This window comes from Abramis brama, assembly GCF_963993115.1.
Source record: "Abramis brama genome assembly, chromosome: 4".
In the NCBI taxonomy this organism is placed as follows: domain Eukaryota; kingdom Metazoa; phylum Chordata; class Actinopteri; order Cypriniformes; family Leuciscidae; genus Abramis; species Abramis brama.
This window is the reverse complement of record NC_139966.1, coordinates 35,856,575-35,873,621: the sequence shown is the minus strand read 5'-3', so window position 1 is coordinate 35,873,621 and position 17,047 is coordinate 35,856,575. Positions and strand designations below refer to the sequence as shown.

Here is a 17,047-nt window from a genome sequence, read left to right as displayed (position 1 = left end):
TAAGCTTCACAGCTCAACCTTAAAAAACATAACACTTTACAATAAGGTTACATTTGTTAAGTTACTTGATTAGGTGTCATGAATTTAACAATGAACAAACACGTTTAACAGAATTATTAATCTTGGTCAACAGTTTGTGATAGTTAAGTGCATTAATTGATGTTAAAACGTTAAAATTAGTATGTATAATAAATACTTGCTCTACAGTGGCTTAATGTCAATTCATATAAGCTTAAGTTATTGCTTCAGACATGTTCTTTTAGAAGGAATGAAAGTTTTCTTAATCGATTTTCAAATGTATTGTTGAACATGGCAGGTTGAATACATAATTTGGTTGTATTTTATAGTCAACTCACCTCTAATATAGCACTTTATATAATACAGGTTGTTTCAAAGCAGCTTTACAGTGACATACAGGAAAATAATGATTAAATGATGCAAACAGAATTCAGTTCATTTCAGTAGTGTCATTGTGTCATTGGTCAATTCAGTGTTTATTTAGTTAAGTTCAATACTTGTTATAAGTTATAGAGAAAAGAGTGATGTCATTGTGTGGTTATGATTTAAGGCTGCATCACAATTCACAATATTACATCTCCAGCTCTTTCTGCTTGAAGATCGGGATACATCAGTATAGTATGTACTAAGTAATGTGATTCCAATTCAAGACTTCCCTGAGACAGTCATACAGCCTTAACGCTAGACGGCGAAAGTGAAAGGATAAAAAGCGAGGAAATGGAAGTAGAAGAAGAGCGGTACAAGTGACCATAGATATCTAAAGGCTAGATGTCTCTTGCGCTCTGCTGGCCAATGGAGATCAATGTCCGCACACGGCGGCCATCTTGCCACAGTGGACTCGCTCACTCGTTTAATGGTGCATATACTTTTAAATAACCATAACTTGCTCAATTTTCTACCGATTTTCAAACGGTTTGGTTTGTTATAAACGTCAGAGATGTAGTTATGACACTACATACATACACTGCATACATATGAATAATTATAACATACATGTTTAAGCATTCGGAATTATAGCCACGTTAATAACGTTTGTAAGAAACCAAACCGTTTGTAAATCCGTCAATATTTCAGCGAGATATGAGGATTTGTGTGCATGCTGATCACTCACCTAATGCACAGCTTCACTGCGGTAAGATGGCCGAACGGCGATGCCGGAAGTGAATGCGCCATAAAAGACATCTAGCGTTTATATATGATATCTATGCAAGTGACGACATCAGCGATTCCCTAATTGTTTCGTTGGAGGGGGCGTAACTTGTAGGGGCGTGGTTTGCAGTGCTGCGTGCTTGACGCAGTCGGATACGATTGAGCGTGGAGGCAGTTCATTGGCTCGTACGTTGATGGGCAGGAAAACTCTCCAATTAGATAAAGACACAATGTTACCGAAGGGCTGACGCGGAAAACTGAATCGAATGTCTAGCTGGTGTAGCGGCATGGAAATATGTAAAAGTGACATTCTACACATCTTTATTATTAACGTGTCATAATTTCAGGCACTAGATGTTAATTCAGGGCATCTTAACTAGCTGGAGACAAGGCCATAAAAACAGCGTTTTATTACTGGACAGCATATGAGCTAGACCACACACTTGATGAAACCATGTTACTCTCATATAATATTTTTTACTTGATGTTTGTTATTTTGTTTCTATCACTTGGATCTACCTATACAAAGGACTTTAACGCATTATGCTCAACATGCAGACAATTAGTCGACAATTTTGACAAGGTATGTACTATCCATCTCCATACATATCTAAAATAAAGTTAGCACCTTTAAAGCGACACATTTCATTAATTAAAGTTTGTTTTAAAATGATTAAACAATCCATACTGTTCAGAAAAGTGTTAGTTCGTAGAAAGTCTGGCATTAGAGATGCTTCATTAATTGAAATGGCATTCAGATTTGTTAAAATGGGATGCAAGTGTCCAAATATTTTTTCTTTAGGTTCACTTTAGATGTTAAGTGTTAGCCTATGTATTTTTTGCAGGGTCTTGAAAAAACAGCGAATCAAAATTTTGGTGGTGGAAACACAGCATGGGAAGAGCGAAAACTCTCCAAATATGAGTCGAGGTGAGAAGAATAACATTTGACAAAACATCTCAAAATAACATTTACTTGTGTGCACTAATGAAAATGCACTACTGTAACTGTCATTGACTAAAATGTGTGTTTTCTTCAGTGAGATTAGGCTGATGGAGATCCTGGAGGGCGCCTGTTACAGCAGCAGTTTCGAGTGCAACCACATGTTGGAGGAAAACGAGGAACACTTTGAGACATGGTGGTTCAAGAGGTCAGGAACTCAGATGGAGAATTTGTGCCATAGTAACTGAAGACTTCATTCTCAAGGCTGAGGTATACTGCGTGCCGTCACGTCTCGTGCACTGTTGAGTAGGCAAGCCTTTCTGAGCATTCTTCATTTGGCCTGTTTGCACTACAGCTGTTTTGTGATGCTACAGCTGTTGTGTCAAGTATAGGTCTACCGCTCTCTGAAAGACAAAGCAGCAGCATCACCGTATACTTGGGTACGGTGACCAGCTGTCTTGCATTTTGTGAGACAGGCCAGAAATTAGGAGCCTGCATTTCAATTAGGCCTGTATTATTTTTATTCTTCCCTGGAAAAAAAAATGTTATTTAAAAATCAGTCTTTCTAAGGCTTCTAGGCTATAGTCCTCCTCAGTATTGAATGAGACGGTCTAGTAAGGGTGGATGGCTATGTCATAAAGCTTTTCTTCCTCGGCAGTCACGGTACAAAAAAAAACTTTATATGAATTATAAAAAAATGTATATGAAACATTTTTAACCTTTATCCTTCCCTCGCACTTTTTAACATTTCCCTCGTAAGTCAAAATGACCCGAAGCTCTAAAATTATACTTGGTTTTTTTTTTTTTTTTTTTGTCCAGAAAGCTTATTTTATTTCATTTTGATTCATATTTTTTCTATTTTTTTAATGCAATTTTTTTGGGGAGATTTATTTATTTATTTATTTATTTTACCTTTAAATTACTAGAATTGATCAATAATAAATAAATAAATAAATAATAATTTAAGTACATTCCTCACATTCCTTCAACTTAAATTCAAAATAACTTTCAATTTCATGCATAAACCTTTCAATTCAGCTCAAAATATCTTACATTGGGTGTCTTTGCCGACCTCTTGTGGAAAAAAATTATATAAAATGATATTTCATGACTGTGCCACTAGACAGCCTTAGCTCTATGTCTATTTGGAGCAAACAAGCTGTTCCACTGGGTCCTAGAGTCAGTTATCTTAAGTATGCATTCAGGTACACCTGTAAACATTATAAAATATTTTTTTGGTAAAGTTCTAGCATTTTTAGCTTGAATTTTGAGCATTTTTTGGTTTTTCTATGGTTTTTCTATGCGTTTCTGAAGCATTCCTCGCATTCCATTCATTCCTAAGGGGGTCAAATTGACCTGCAAGGGAAGGATTTTTTTATTTTTTTACAAAACTCTTAATCCGTTAATTTTTTTGGTGTATTCTTGGTTCAAGTGCGACAAGAGTCTTAGGGTCTTGGACCCTTCTGATGAACACTCAACTAAAAAAAAAAAAAAACTATACCGAAACTTCCTACTGCTAAATAATTTTCCTGTAATTCTTTTTCATGCATTGGAATGTTTGCAAAGGATTGTGGGTGATTGGAGGAGCCTTTGTTTGACATCCTTCATTCAGTGCCAAGTCCTTCTCTCTGAATGATGTGAAACAAAGGCTGCCTTCCAAGGATCCTTAGAATTGAGACGGCCTTCAGTGTCTCTTGATGACGTTGTAACCTAGAAATGGAGCCTTACTAGGATGCAGCCTTCTGATTGAGAAGCATAAATTAAATTGTTTTAACAGAAATGTTCTCATTAAGACATGCTTCTTATTGTATGTAATCATGATTATGATGGCAGATCAGGTAAACAAAAAAACAAAAAAAAACGTCACCATGTTTTTACAAAGCTTGTCTGAATATTGACAGTCTGCACAGACTCTGTTAGTGATGTAATTTTTTTATGATACAGTACGGCACGCCGACAATGGATGTATACTTTGGACTTCGGTCTCATTATTGAAAGCATCTATTTATTAAATGCATTTTAGTTATTTAGTTAGTTATTAGGTTATTCTATCGAATTAAGAAATTAAGTCTTAACAGAATTGTTTGCATTTCTGTTGCAGAAAAACAAAACACCCAGATCTGTTTAAATGGTTTTGTATAGAGACCATCAAAGTGTGCTGCCCTAAAGGCTCATTTGGTCCTGACTGCAACAGTAAGTGAATTAAGCCTGACTGTGTTAGGCTACAAACACTTGTATTTTTACTTAATTTGTACACTGCTGTTCAAAGGTTTGGGATTGGTACTTTAAAAAAAATTTTTTTTTTTTAAATAAGTCTCTTCTGCTCACCAAGGCTGCATTTATTTGATTAAAAATACAAAACAAACAGTAATATTGTGAAATATTATTACAATTTAAAATAACTTTTTTTTTTTTTTTTGATTTTTTTTATTATTATTTAAAATGTAATTTATTCCTGTGATGCAAAGCTGAATTTTCAGCATCATTACTCCAGTCGTCAGTGTCTCATGATCCTTCAGAAATCATTCCAATATAATGATTTGCTGCTCAAGAAACATTTCTGATTATATCAATGTTGAAAACGGTTATGTAAAAAAAAAAAATCAGGGTTCTTTGGTGAATAGAAAGTTCAAAATTACAGCATTTATTTGAAATGGAAAGCTTTTGCAACATTTGTCTTTACTGTTACTTTTTATCAATTTAATGCATCCTTGCTGAATAAAAGTATTAATTTCTTTCAACAACAACAAAAAAAAATTCTTACTGACCCCAAACTTTTGAACGGAAGTGTTTAATGTTACAAAAACTTTATTTTGTAATGCTACAAAAACTGTTTTCAACATTGATAATTATAATAATCAGAAATGTTTCTTGAGCAGCAAATCAGCATATTAGAATGATTTCTGAAGGATCATGTGACACTGAAGACTGGAGTAATGATGCTGAAAATTCAGCTTTGCCATCACAGAAATAAATTGCATTTTAAATGTATTCAAAAAGGAAAACAGTTATTTTAAATTGTCATAATATTTCACAATATTACTGTTTTTTTGGGGGGTAAAAAAAAAAAAAAAAAAAATCCATTATCCTGGATTAATATATCCTAATATTAATGGATCCTGTGATCCATTAATCTTGATACAGGTAGCTAGCTATAAGCTGACAGAAATGGGATATAAACCATATTTCATAGCTTTTGCATCCAAAAGTTCTTGGAACGCATGCAATTGAATTTGTGTAGCTAGAAGAGTTTCCATTCATGGACTTATGTTTTTGGAGACTTTTAATGCTCATCTTGTGATGATGAAAGCTTATCTTGTAAAAAAAAATGTCCTATTTTGCATTATTTTAAGGTTGCATTGGAGGAGCTGAAAGACCGTGCCATGGGAACGGCAAATGTGATGGAGACGGAACAAGGGCTGGAAATGGGAAGTGCAGTTGTGATAAAGGATATGAAGGAGAGTTTTGTCTGGACTGCAGTGATGGATATTTTAGTGAACTGAGGAATGATACATTCTCCTTGTGCAAAGGTACACAAAATAAACAACTTGATTACCCTCATATGGAGTGGCTATAAAAAGTATGCATACCCCTTCTAAAACAGTTTTTGTGATTTAAAAAAAAAAAAATTAAACAAAGATAAATCATATCAGAACTTTTGTACCTTTAATGTAAAAAATTGCAACCTATGCAATGCCACTGAAAACCAAAGTGACACATTTCTGAGAAAAAAAAGGCAAAAGAGATTTCCAATACTCTCTCCAATACTAAACACGCACACAATTTGTTTTTGTTTTTACACGCATACAAACCACACTCTGACATCCATACCAACACACACAATATACAGATTCAGAAAACAGGAATAAAGCGAGTATTTGCTTTATAGGCCTAACACTGAGAATATGGCTCCATCTGGTAAAAAAAAAAAAATTGGAGAAATGTTATTAACAAATTTATTCACAAATTAGCTATTAACAAATTTATTCACAAATTAGTCTATTAACAAAGACTGCACCATTTTATAGGTAAATGGCCCTGGGATTAAAAATTGCAGTTTTTATGGGTTTCAATGGGGACCTTTTTGTCCTTAAGGTCCTGTGTGTAACTATTTTGTGTACCTAGTGTAAAATATATTTATTAAAGGAAATGGGGGTGAAATAGTAAAATTCCAATAAAAAAACAAAAAAAACCTAGAAGATGACAAAAATGTGCAAATAGAAAATAAAAAAAATAAAATTTACCTGTTGAACAATGTTAAGGTGGTTTTATCCACAGAACATCCAATGCCACACTAAACAAATGACATAGCCATGATTTTACACACTGCAATATATTAGGTGGTGGTATGCACCTATTTTCATGCAAGTGAAACGTCTCATCCGTCCTTCGGATGAGACGTTAAACCGAGGTCCTCTGACTCTCTGTGGTCATTAACAAATCCCTGGATGTCCTTCAGAAAAAGAGTAGGGGTGTAACCCCGGCATCCTGGCCAAAATTTGCCCCTGGCCTCTGTCCATCATGGCCTCCTAATCATCCCCATATACAGTATATATACTAATTGGCTTCATCACTCTCCTCTCCATCAATAAGCTGGTGTGTGGTGGGCATCATCCACGTGGATGCTGCACATTGGTTGTGGTTGAGGAGATTTCACCTTCCATGTAAAGCGCTTTGAGTACCCAGAAAAGCGCTATATAAATGTAACATATTATTATTATTATTATTATTATTATTATAAGTGTTCCTTGAATTTTCAACTTAATTTTTGTTCGCTACTTGAAGAATGTGAGTTGCCTATTGCACTAGGAGAGTCAGTCATCCGCTGAGCGAGGAGAGCATGTAATTTTTTTTACAGGCTCTGCAATGGTTGTGATATGACGTCAAACTCTGTGGCGCCTTTTAAAAATAAATAAATTCTACATATAACAAACAATTCAGATTGTAAAAATATACAATCTACTACAAAAAGATGGTGTTCTTTTAATTCAGCTAAGAGGTCATGCTGTGGCGTATCAATCTTCTATTGGTTTCATGTCTTCATGTGATATGAATTTACAGGTCAGAGTTAACTGAACTTGAACTTTGAACGCAGCAAATACGCAAAACTTCTTCACATGAGCTTGTGTTTCCAACATTCGCATGCGTTTGAATGCAAGTCATTGAGTTACTGGCAATAATATAGTGACTTCCCGTGACAAGTCATTAGTCTTAATTTTGACTATACTTTCTCCACTTGTTGATGATGATGACCTTCTTTACTGTGGTCCATATATCTAATGCCTTGGAATTTTTGTTGTAGCTTTCAACAATGAGATTCCATTGATGCTTTGTAAGCTCATTGTGGCCTATGGATCTTGTAGTTGCATGCAACCAAGATTATGTCAGAAAAATCTTACTAGGAAAAACTGACATTTATAGTATACCTGTCTTCCCCTGAAGTGACTATTCCACATTAGGTTGATTAGTGCAAAGTTGCATAAGTTCTGATATGATTTATCTTTTTCAATTTTACAAACTAGCTATTTTAACAGAGAAGTGTAGACTTTTTTTTTTTTATATCCACAGTATGTTCTATTATATGTTCTAGTTATAATATTTGTAAAATTGAGTTTATCCATATACTTTGGGTTCCAAAAGTGAGACCACCTTGAAAATATGGAATCTAAAATCTGAAAAAGGTTTTAGAATTTTGAAAAATCAAATACAAAAAATAGGTGAATTTGGTACATGCTGTTATTAAAGCAAATGGTAAAGCCATTATGATGTAAATTTGTCAATGCAAATTTTTATGATTTATGCTGATGATATTTGAGATTATTTGACTTTTTTTGCAGTTATGTATTTGTAATTTTATTTATTTATTTATTTTTTGAGAGTGCCATGAGTCTTGTGTTACCTGCACTGGAGGAACCAATCAGGATTGTAAAGAATGTAGGAATGGTTGGGAAGAGGACCAAGGAGGAGCATGCATCGGTAAGAAAGCTTCTCATGGCTACCCATGACTTGGGGAATTTAATTTTTTTTACTTTATTTAATGCCTGCAAAACATGGAAAACTGTGCATATGCTTTTTTCTAGTTCTGTTTTAAAATATTTCATTGATATGGAGTATAGTCATGTGCTGTCGTCCATTTATTATTCTGACCCATTTATATATCTTTTTTTTTTTTTTTATTGGAGACATTTGTACAGTAATATGATAAATTGTAATACTAAGAAATAAACTAAAAATATTTTTGGTGATTTCCTGATTTGTTTGTGAAAATGTTCGTACACCGATTTCACGCACAAATTTGTGCGTACGCAAGCTGAATGAAAAATGTGACCTTACTCTAAAAATTATGTTGGAACCTTGTAGGGCTGCACCATTAATCGCAATTAACATGGAAATCACGCTTAACCGTTTTGGATTATTTCTGAATATGAAATCGCAAAGGCTGCGTTTTTTTTTGTTTGTTTTTTTGTTATGCGGAGCTTGTCAGTGGTGTACGGCTCTGTGATCCATAGTAAATGCTCCTCCATCTGAAAGCACGCAAGTTTGAGTCACTTATAACGTGCATTTGAAAAAGCAACATGCGTCAAACATCTTTCCAAACATGAGAAGCTTTTATGAACCTCTTGTCCAACAAAAGACAACATTTAATAAATCAATCAAAGCATTTCAATCTTCTGTTTATTCAGATACAGCGATGTATGATGCCCATAGGGATTTCCTGGAATGATGTGTGTTATGTACTTCTGTGGGGCATTTTGGCGTGTTTACGCGAGAGCGCCTTCTGGTGTTCAGATGGAGCAGCATTTACTAATGATCAGCCGTGCTGCACTGACAAGCTGCGCAGAAAATAATTGCAGCCTTTGCCAAATCGCTAATCGTGCAGCCCTAGAACCTTGTAAGAAGCCCAGTTTATTAAAGTCTTTGTACATTTTTAGATGTTTAATATTTGTGATTATGTGATTCTACATCTCATATTTGTCTTTACCTGTATTGGTCCTGCATTTTTCAAATTTTCTTTATTGCAGACATCAATGAGTGCACCAAAGATTCAGCTCCATGCGCAGATAACCAATACTGCTTAAACACAGATGGTTCATTCTCCTGTAAAGGTTTGTTGAAATAATGATAATTATGTACCCTATATTACTTTAGCTTTATCATCAGTCACGCCACTAAAATAAGGTGTTACTGTTATTTTATATCCCAGCATGCAATACCGGATGCTCCGGTTGCAAAGGACCTGGTGCCGATAGCTGCCTCACCTGTGCTGATGGCTATAAGGATGAAGAAGGCACCTGCACAGGTATCACTTATCTTCATGCTCATAAACATTGTGTAACATATCTTACCTGGGTTTGCTTTGTCTCACATGGTAGAACTTTAGTGGCAATGATTGGAGTTGGACCATACACTCTTTCATGCCTTCATAGATATGTGAACAATTGGAAGCAGTGTGTAGTAAAGAACAGCAGGAGTGTGTTAAGGTTAAAGGAAACATTATGTGCTAGTGTGCTGCTGGTTTTAGACCATGTCCATAGTGAATGTTCACTCTTGGTGTGAATAGCTACTTGCACTGTTATTATTTACTTACCCTCAAGTTGATATTGCAGAATACAAAATGTGATCATTTAATCGATATCCTTTTGGATAAATTCAATACAATGGCATTAGATGGTGACTTAACACTTACTTTAATAAAGTACCCATGAGTCTCAGCAAAAAAAGTATGATGGTATCGCTGATCATTTTCCAAGTGCTTTGATATCAGGTTTTCAACCAAATTTGATCAAAGCACATGGAAAACTATAAGCTGCATGTACTTTATTGCTGACAATCTTGGGTGCTTTTAAGCGTTTAAATGAATGTACTGTCATTGGATTGAATTCACCCAAACAAATATTAATTAAATATATGGAAGTAAAATAATGACAAATGTTTTTGAAACAAAAAAGCTTATATAATTGCACTACTTGAAAAAATATGCATTGCATTAACCCTGCTTGCATTTTTATGGGCTGAAATTCAACATGGTTGTATATTTAAGCTGTGAATATTTCAATTCAAAACACTTCACACACGTTTTCATTAATAAAAATTCAATAATGCATATTCACCTTTCAGATTTCACTTCCAAAATATTCATTCTGTTTAAAAATAGAACCTATGATATTCGACAGGCAATTTTCGGTCCATTTTATTTCGCTTTACAAATTCGCTTCCACAAATTCAGTGGTTCAAATTCAACAGAAAATTCAACATTTCACATCCGGGAATGGCAGAAATTTCAGTAGATTGCCGATTGACAATCTCCATAGCTGTTAGTCGACCTGACCTGCAGGAGGTGCAAGCGGCTGTTGGCGAAGAAAACTATAGAGCAACGGGTTAGAGAGTCATTCATTCATAAAAACGGATTTACAGAAATGGAGCAAGTGGTAAGTATTTGTGATGATGATCAGGGCCAGTATATGGAAAAGCTGATAAAGACACAAAGGCGGTGTTAACATTTAAGTCTTCACAGTTAGTTTTGCACATGTAAGCAGCCTCTACCGTGAACTAGAGTTATAATGTTATTCCCCGATGCTGATGTACAGATAAAACGTTAAATCTGAAGTAATAGACATTTATATTTCTCTTGGTTGTTTAGTTTTCTTAACTTTATACTGCGGTGATGTGCTGCAGTACTAGTGTTTCCCTCAATATGTCATTCTCCAGGATTCCCCTGCGGTCCAGGACACTTAACGCTTAATGGACTAATACAGTAATAAAAAAGACCAAACTCGCACCTTATTGGGGATGTAGGCTATACCAGATGTAGGAACAAGGCAAGTGGACTCAGAATATGAACGTACGCGCAAAGTTTCACGCTGAGCGATTCCCATTGAAATACTGGCATAAAGTTGGCTTGACACTGGATATTCGACATTCGCACAGTTAGGGACCGTCTCTAAAGTTACATACGACATTGCTACACATGTTTCTAACTTCAATAGCATTTGAAGAGAATGACTTAGTCATAAAACCAACTGTAAAGTGCCAGGCATGATGCACACCTTCATTCAAAATATCTGCTGTGTAGTCTTTCCCCTAGCTTCAACTATGCCAGTACCAGGATTATTTTGCCCTGCACAAGCTATATTTAAACTATTAACTATATTTTGATTAAAGAAAATTATGCTTTTTTATTTTTAAAAAAGGTTTTAGCATTGTGACCTTTTAATAACAAATAAAGAACCCTCCCCACTCAATGGGTCTCATTCACTAATAATTGCGTGGATTATTTCATATTTGTACGAACAGGAGAACTTCTCACGAAAAATCTCTGCCCAATTCACAACACATGCATACGCACATGAATTTGTTCTTAATCTCGTTGTATTGTTAGTGAATTTGGAGTATTGTAATTGAGTGGCATGAGGTTAGTCATTTGCATAAAACGCGTCCAGACCATCTCTATATAAAGGCTTTCTGCACAACCTTTCCTTTACAGCCTTTCGTCACTCATATCGTCAAACATATGCCGCTCTCTGTAGATCCTCGACCAATGCCAAGTGTCATTCTCAAAACCAGTTCAAACTCAATATTAAACGCCTTTTATACAGACCCAGAATGCAGACCTCTCATTAGCCAGCTGTACATGCACATATATCTTTTCTTTCTTTTTTCTTACTCTTTCACTGTATGTGATAAAATATATGAAAGATTGCTTTTTGCCTATGTGGGGTTTCAGTTCGTAAAAAAAAATTTCCCCCCGTAAAATTAGAGCAAATTGGTGTATGAAAGTTTTTGGTGAATCATGATTTGTTTGTGAAAATATTCGTATACCAGTTTCCCGCACAAATTTGCTGAATGAGACCCATTGATTTTGAGCCAAAATGTGACCTCACTCTTAAAATTATGTTGGAACCTTGTAAGAAGCCCAGTTTATTAAAGACTTTGTAAATTTTTGGATGTTTAATATTTGTGATTTGTGTGATTCTAAGTCTCATATTTGTCTTTACCTGTATTGGTCCTGCATTTTCCTCATTTTTCAAATTTTCTCCATTGCAGACATCAATGAGTGCACCAAAGATTCAACTCCATGCGCAGATAACCAATACTGCTTAAACACAGATGGTTCATTCTCCTGTAAAGGTTTGTTGAAATAATGATAATTATGTGCCCTGTATTACTTTACCTTTATCATCAGTCACGCCACTAAAATAAGGTGTTACTGTTATTTTATATCCCAGCATGCAATACCGGATGCTCCGGTTGCAAAGGACCTGGTGCCGATAGCTGCCTCACCTGTGCTGATGGCTATAAGGATGAAGAAGGCACCTGCACAGGTATCACTTATCTTCATGCTCATAAACATTGTGTAACATATCTTACCTGGGTTTGCTTTGTCTCACATGGTAGAACTTTAATGGCAATGATTGGAGTTGGACCATACACTCTTTCATGCCTTCGTAGATATGTGAACAATTGGAAGCAGTGTGTAACAGCAGGAGTGTGTTAAGGTTAAAGGAAACATTATGTGCTAGTGTGCTACTGGTTTTAGACCATGTCCATAGTGAATGTTCACTCTTGGTGTGAATAGCTACTTGCACTGTTATTATTTACTTACCCTCAAGTTGATATTGCAGAATACAAAATGTGATAATTTAATCAATATCCTTTTGGATAAATTCAATACAGTGGCATTAGATGGTGACTTAACTTAACACTTACTTTAATAAAGTACCCATGAGTCTCAGCAAAAAAAGTATGATGGTATCGCTGATCATTTTCCAAGTGCTTTGATATCAGGTTTTCAACCAAATTTGATCAGAGCACATGGAAAACTATAAGCTGCACATACTTTATTGCTGACAATCTTGGGTGCTTTAAGCATTTAAGTGAATGTACTGTCACTGGATTGAATTCACCTAAATAAATATTAATTAAATTAGGTTTTGTGTAATGCAGATGAAAGAAATCATACAGCTTAATCAACATTAGGGTGAGTAAATGATAACACAGGCTAAATTTGAAATGCAGTAGCATACCATATTCCTAAAAGATGAAGAAATTGCAGAAATGGTCATAGTTTAATAGTATTAATTTTTGGGTAAGCAATTCCTTGAGCATTTGGTTGTAACACCATGAGGTTTTCAAAAGAAAAGCAACATTTCTACAGTGATGTTCAGCCTTTTTTCAATATTTGGGAACCACACAGATACTAAAAGCATGTTTAGAATGAGACTAGTTAGAGTAAGATGGCAGATTTCCACCCTAAGAATTAATTCATAAGTTTTACGAATAAATGCATACTTCTATAATTTTGCTCTTTCATTTCAGAAGAGAACAAGGATGTGCCTGAATTTAATTCTGAAGGTGTCCAAACTGGTGAGTCGCCTGAAAAACATGAGGACCTCTGATGTCACATGGCTTGGATGCAGAAAACGATCACCAGGACATACAAAGAGCCAAGAGACCACTAGTATCTGCACCAGTTTATACTGTTAGCTCTTCATCTGCAATAATCAAGACTGAAAGGCACTTACTTCTTAATGAGCAAGGTTTAATCAAGATGCATTTACAGATACATCTGGTTTTTTAACTTATATGCTGATTTGGATGTTGTTTGGATGTTGTATTTTTCTTTTTGTTTTTTTTGTTTTTCTTGAAAGTGAAATAAAGTCAAACTAAATCATCCATTTTCTTTCATTTTCAAGAGGTCATATTTAAGCACAGACTTTTTTTTTTTATAAACCATATTGGAAGTGTTCACATGGTTGTGATTCACATGGGGGGGGGGGGGGGGGGGGGGGGGGGGATGATGTAGCCTAAGAAGTAGTGTCTGGTGTCTTGGGCCAGATCCAGTGTCTTGGCCAAAGGCAGGAAAACACTGGACATGTAGCCAGTCAATCACAACACACATAGACAGACTACAGGCAATGTGATGTCTCCAATTCACCTGACTTGCATGTCTTTGGATTAGGGGGAAACCAGTGTACCTGGAAATATTAAAAAGTTGGAAAAAATACTGAACAAATAAACATGCACTAACAATCTAAAAATTGCAACAGAACGTTTGTATTCATATTTGTAACTTTTACAGTTGTTTAATATAGTCTTATACACTGTCCCATTTTGTGCAATCTTTGTGGGTCCAGTAGAAGTAAACGGGGTTTTATATAACAGAAGAAATTTAATACAATGTTGTGCCACCCAACAACTTCTCATGTGGTGGTCATGTATGATTTCACCCGACATACATAATTTCTATGCTGAGGTGGAAAAAGAAAAGAGGGAGGCTGGGAGTGTGTGTACAGGTTTGGCTATACTTGTGGGGGCCAAATGTCCTCATATAGTGAAATATTATGACAACTGACTAGTAAAGACATTTTACGGTCCTCACTAATTAGAAAGGCTTATAAACGATTTAAATTGTAAATCTTATAAACATTTTGGTTTTGCACGTTTCTGTGATGGGTAAGGGTTTCGGGTTTGTACAGTAATCAATATGTCTATGGAAAGCCATAAAACACGGAAACCCAACACGTGGGACTGTTTCTTTATAAAGCTGGATTTAAAGCAGCGGCAAGCAAGCAGGTGAATCATAATGAAAATATATAGTAAAAAATTCCTTCGTTTGTGGTTTCAGTAAAGTATTATTTCCTCAAAATTATGTTTTCACTGTTACTAACATCTATCTATCTATCTATCTATCTATCTGAGGATCCTTCTTTAACCATCTGTATATGTCTGTATATCCTAAATCCATTGCTGAGTAGTAATTGATTACATGTAATCCATAATATATAAAATTCCAAAAAATAAGTAATTAACATATCTTTGTTTAATACTTCTTGGTTTACAGGCATGTAAACTTCTGTGCAAAATGTTTCCCCATTTTTGAACTTTCACCATTCAACTTCATTCCTCACCCTTCTTTCTGCTCTCTCTTTCCTTTCTGCCATCTCTGACTTGAATTTCCTAACTGAACACTATTTTCTGTTATAAAAAGTAAATTAATAATTTTAACTATAAAATAAATAACATAATGTCAAATTACTTAATGAATTTGATTATAATTACTGAAGGTTATAAGTGGTCCACTTTACATTTATCCAAATATATTTAGCCAAAGTGTATATATATATATATATATATATATATATATATATATATATATATATATATATATATATAAACACCTTGCAAGAAAAACACATATTTAAAATTTGTATTCTTTGTATTTTATTCCCTGTATGTGAAGGGGGAAAAAAGCAGGAAATGTCACAATATTTCTTTACATTTTAGCAACCTTGTAAGTTAGAAATTAAAATTTGAATGTCAAAGAACTTACTACCAATAACTTAGTCCTCCTATGAGGTGTGGCCACACCCACCAGTATCAAACTACATCAGGCAAAACTATTTTATTATTTAAAGAAATAGTGTGCCTTTAATTAAAGACCATTGTTATGCTCTGAAAGTGTAAACTAGGGATATGCCCAAAGCCGAATACCTTATTCAGAAAGGCACAGATAATGGCTTCAAAATAAATAAAGAATTCTACCAAATAATAGGAAAAATATTCTTGTGTTTGCTGGATAACAGGTGAGCCAGGGGATAGCATATTTTAGCTATATAAAACTCTAAAATCATATTACAGTCATAAATTATTATGACTATTGTGTACAATAATAAGTGTGTGAGTGTAAACTTTATAAAATGAAATGAGCACAATGATCATCAATACCCGCATTGCTGTCTCTGCACATCTCTCAAAAATCAGAGTTTATTTAATATGTGTCATGGTATTAAACAGACATAGGGACGAAAGAGGCAGAACTGGAGAACACAATGGTAAGTTTATTGAACCAACTGTTGGATAAAAAGGCGATGTTTGGAGCACACACACAATAAGAGGACCCTTAGGAGGGGACGTTCTCATGACCTTGTGCAATGTTCCCCAAAAGTTCTCTAAAAGTGACGAAAATCCGGAACCTTTACAGAACGTTCCCAAAACATCCTCTTTTGGTTATGAAAGTAACCAAATTTATCAAAAGTAACTTTCATCAAAAGTAACTTTCATTTGAAAGTCACGTGTCTAGTATCTGTAAAACTGCATTTTTCCATCTTAAAAATATATCTAAATTATATGCTCTCATTGACAAATGCGGAACAATTAAGGTGTGTTCGACATCGGCTGCGGCTGGATGCAACCGATCGGCGAGAGTAGCCGCGTGCAGGCGGGGAGGAGCTGCAAACGGAGACGTGAAGTCGGACACTTTCTGGTTCCCGTAGTGACCGCTCACGTGGTGTATGCATACTTTACCGCAGCTGCAGTGAAATAAATGCAATATTTGCCAAATAATGCACAGATGTTTCAGAGACATTTTCATTCAATACTTTATGTAGCCTACTGCTTCATCCAGCGTCTGTTTGAACAAGAATAAAGTTCAACATAAGCTACTATCAATGAAGTGGAGTCTACTTTTTTTAAGCAGTTTTAATTTGATAAACATGACACAATATAACATGACAACGACATGAAAAGAGTGTTCACTGTTATAATAAACTGATTTGAGAGCTTTAGAGGAACTAAAGGTTTTCGAATAAACACGAAACACAAGTGATCGTTGTCATGCAGTGAATCCGGCCAATCGTGGAACAGCTGTGTCGTCATCAGCCCTCCTGCAGCCCAGTGCAGCCGCTCTTGAGAAGCTGCGCTGGCTGAGTTCTCCGGCTACTCTCGAATCGCTCTCGCGATACTTTGATGGCACACATCACAGTCACGTGGCGTCGGCGCTGCATCAAGTCGGACAAAATTTCTAACCGGCATGCACTGCTTCAAGTCAGCCGCCGATCGGTCTGCGCAGAGCTGCATGAAGTCGAACAAGCCTTTAGTTAATGCGTTCATGACATCAAGGCTAGATTATTGTAATGCTCTACTGGGTGGTTGCCCTGCACG

General features: G+C 35.4%; 1 protein-coding gene across 1 annotated transcript; it reads left to right on the top strand.

The window, feature by feature from the left end:
• The first annotated feature begins 1,391 nt into the window (after positions 1-1,391).
• creld2 (cysteine-rich with EGF-like domains 2) lies at positions 1,392-13,780 on the top strand. Its single transcript, XM_084110661.1, has 11 exons — positions 1,392-1,750; positions 2,013-2,095; positions 2,205-2,315; positions 4,209-4,300; positions 5,461-5,637; positions 7,985-8,083; positions 9,130-9,213; positions 9,312-9,407; positions 12,152-12,235; positions 12,334-12,429; positions 13,424-13,780. Exons 1-11 carry the CDS (start codon positions 1,622-1,624, stop codon positions 13,501-13,503), a joined length of 1,131 nt encoding a protein of 376 aa, XP_083966787.1. The 5' UTR covers positions 1,392-1,621; the 3' UTR covers positions 13,504-13,780.
• Positions 13,781-17,047: the final 3,267 nt, after the last annotated feature.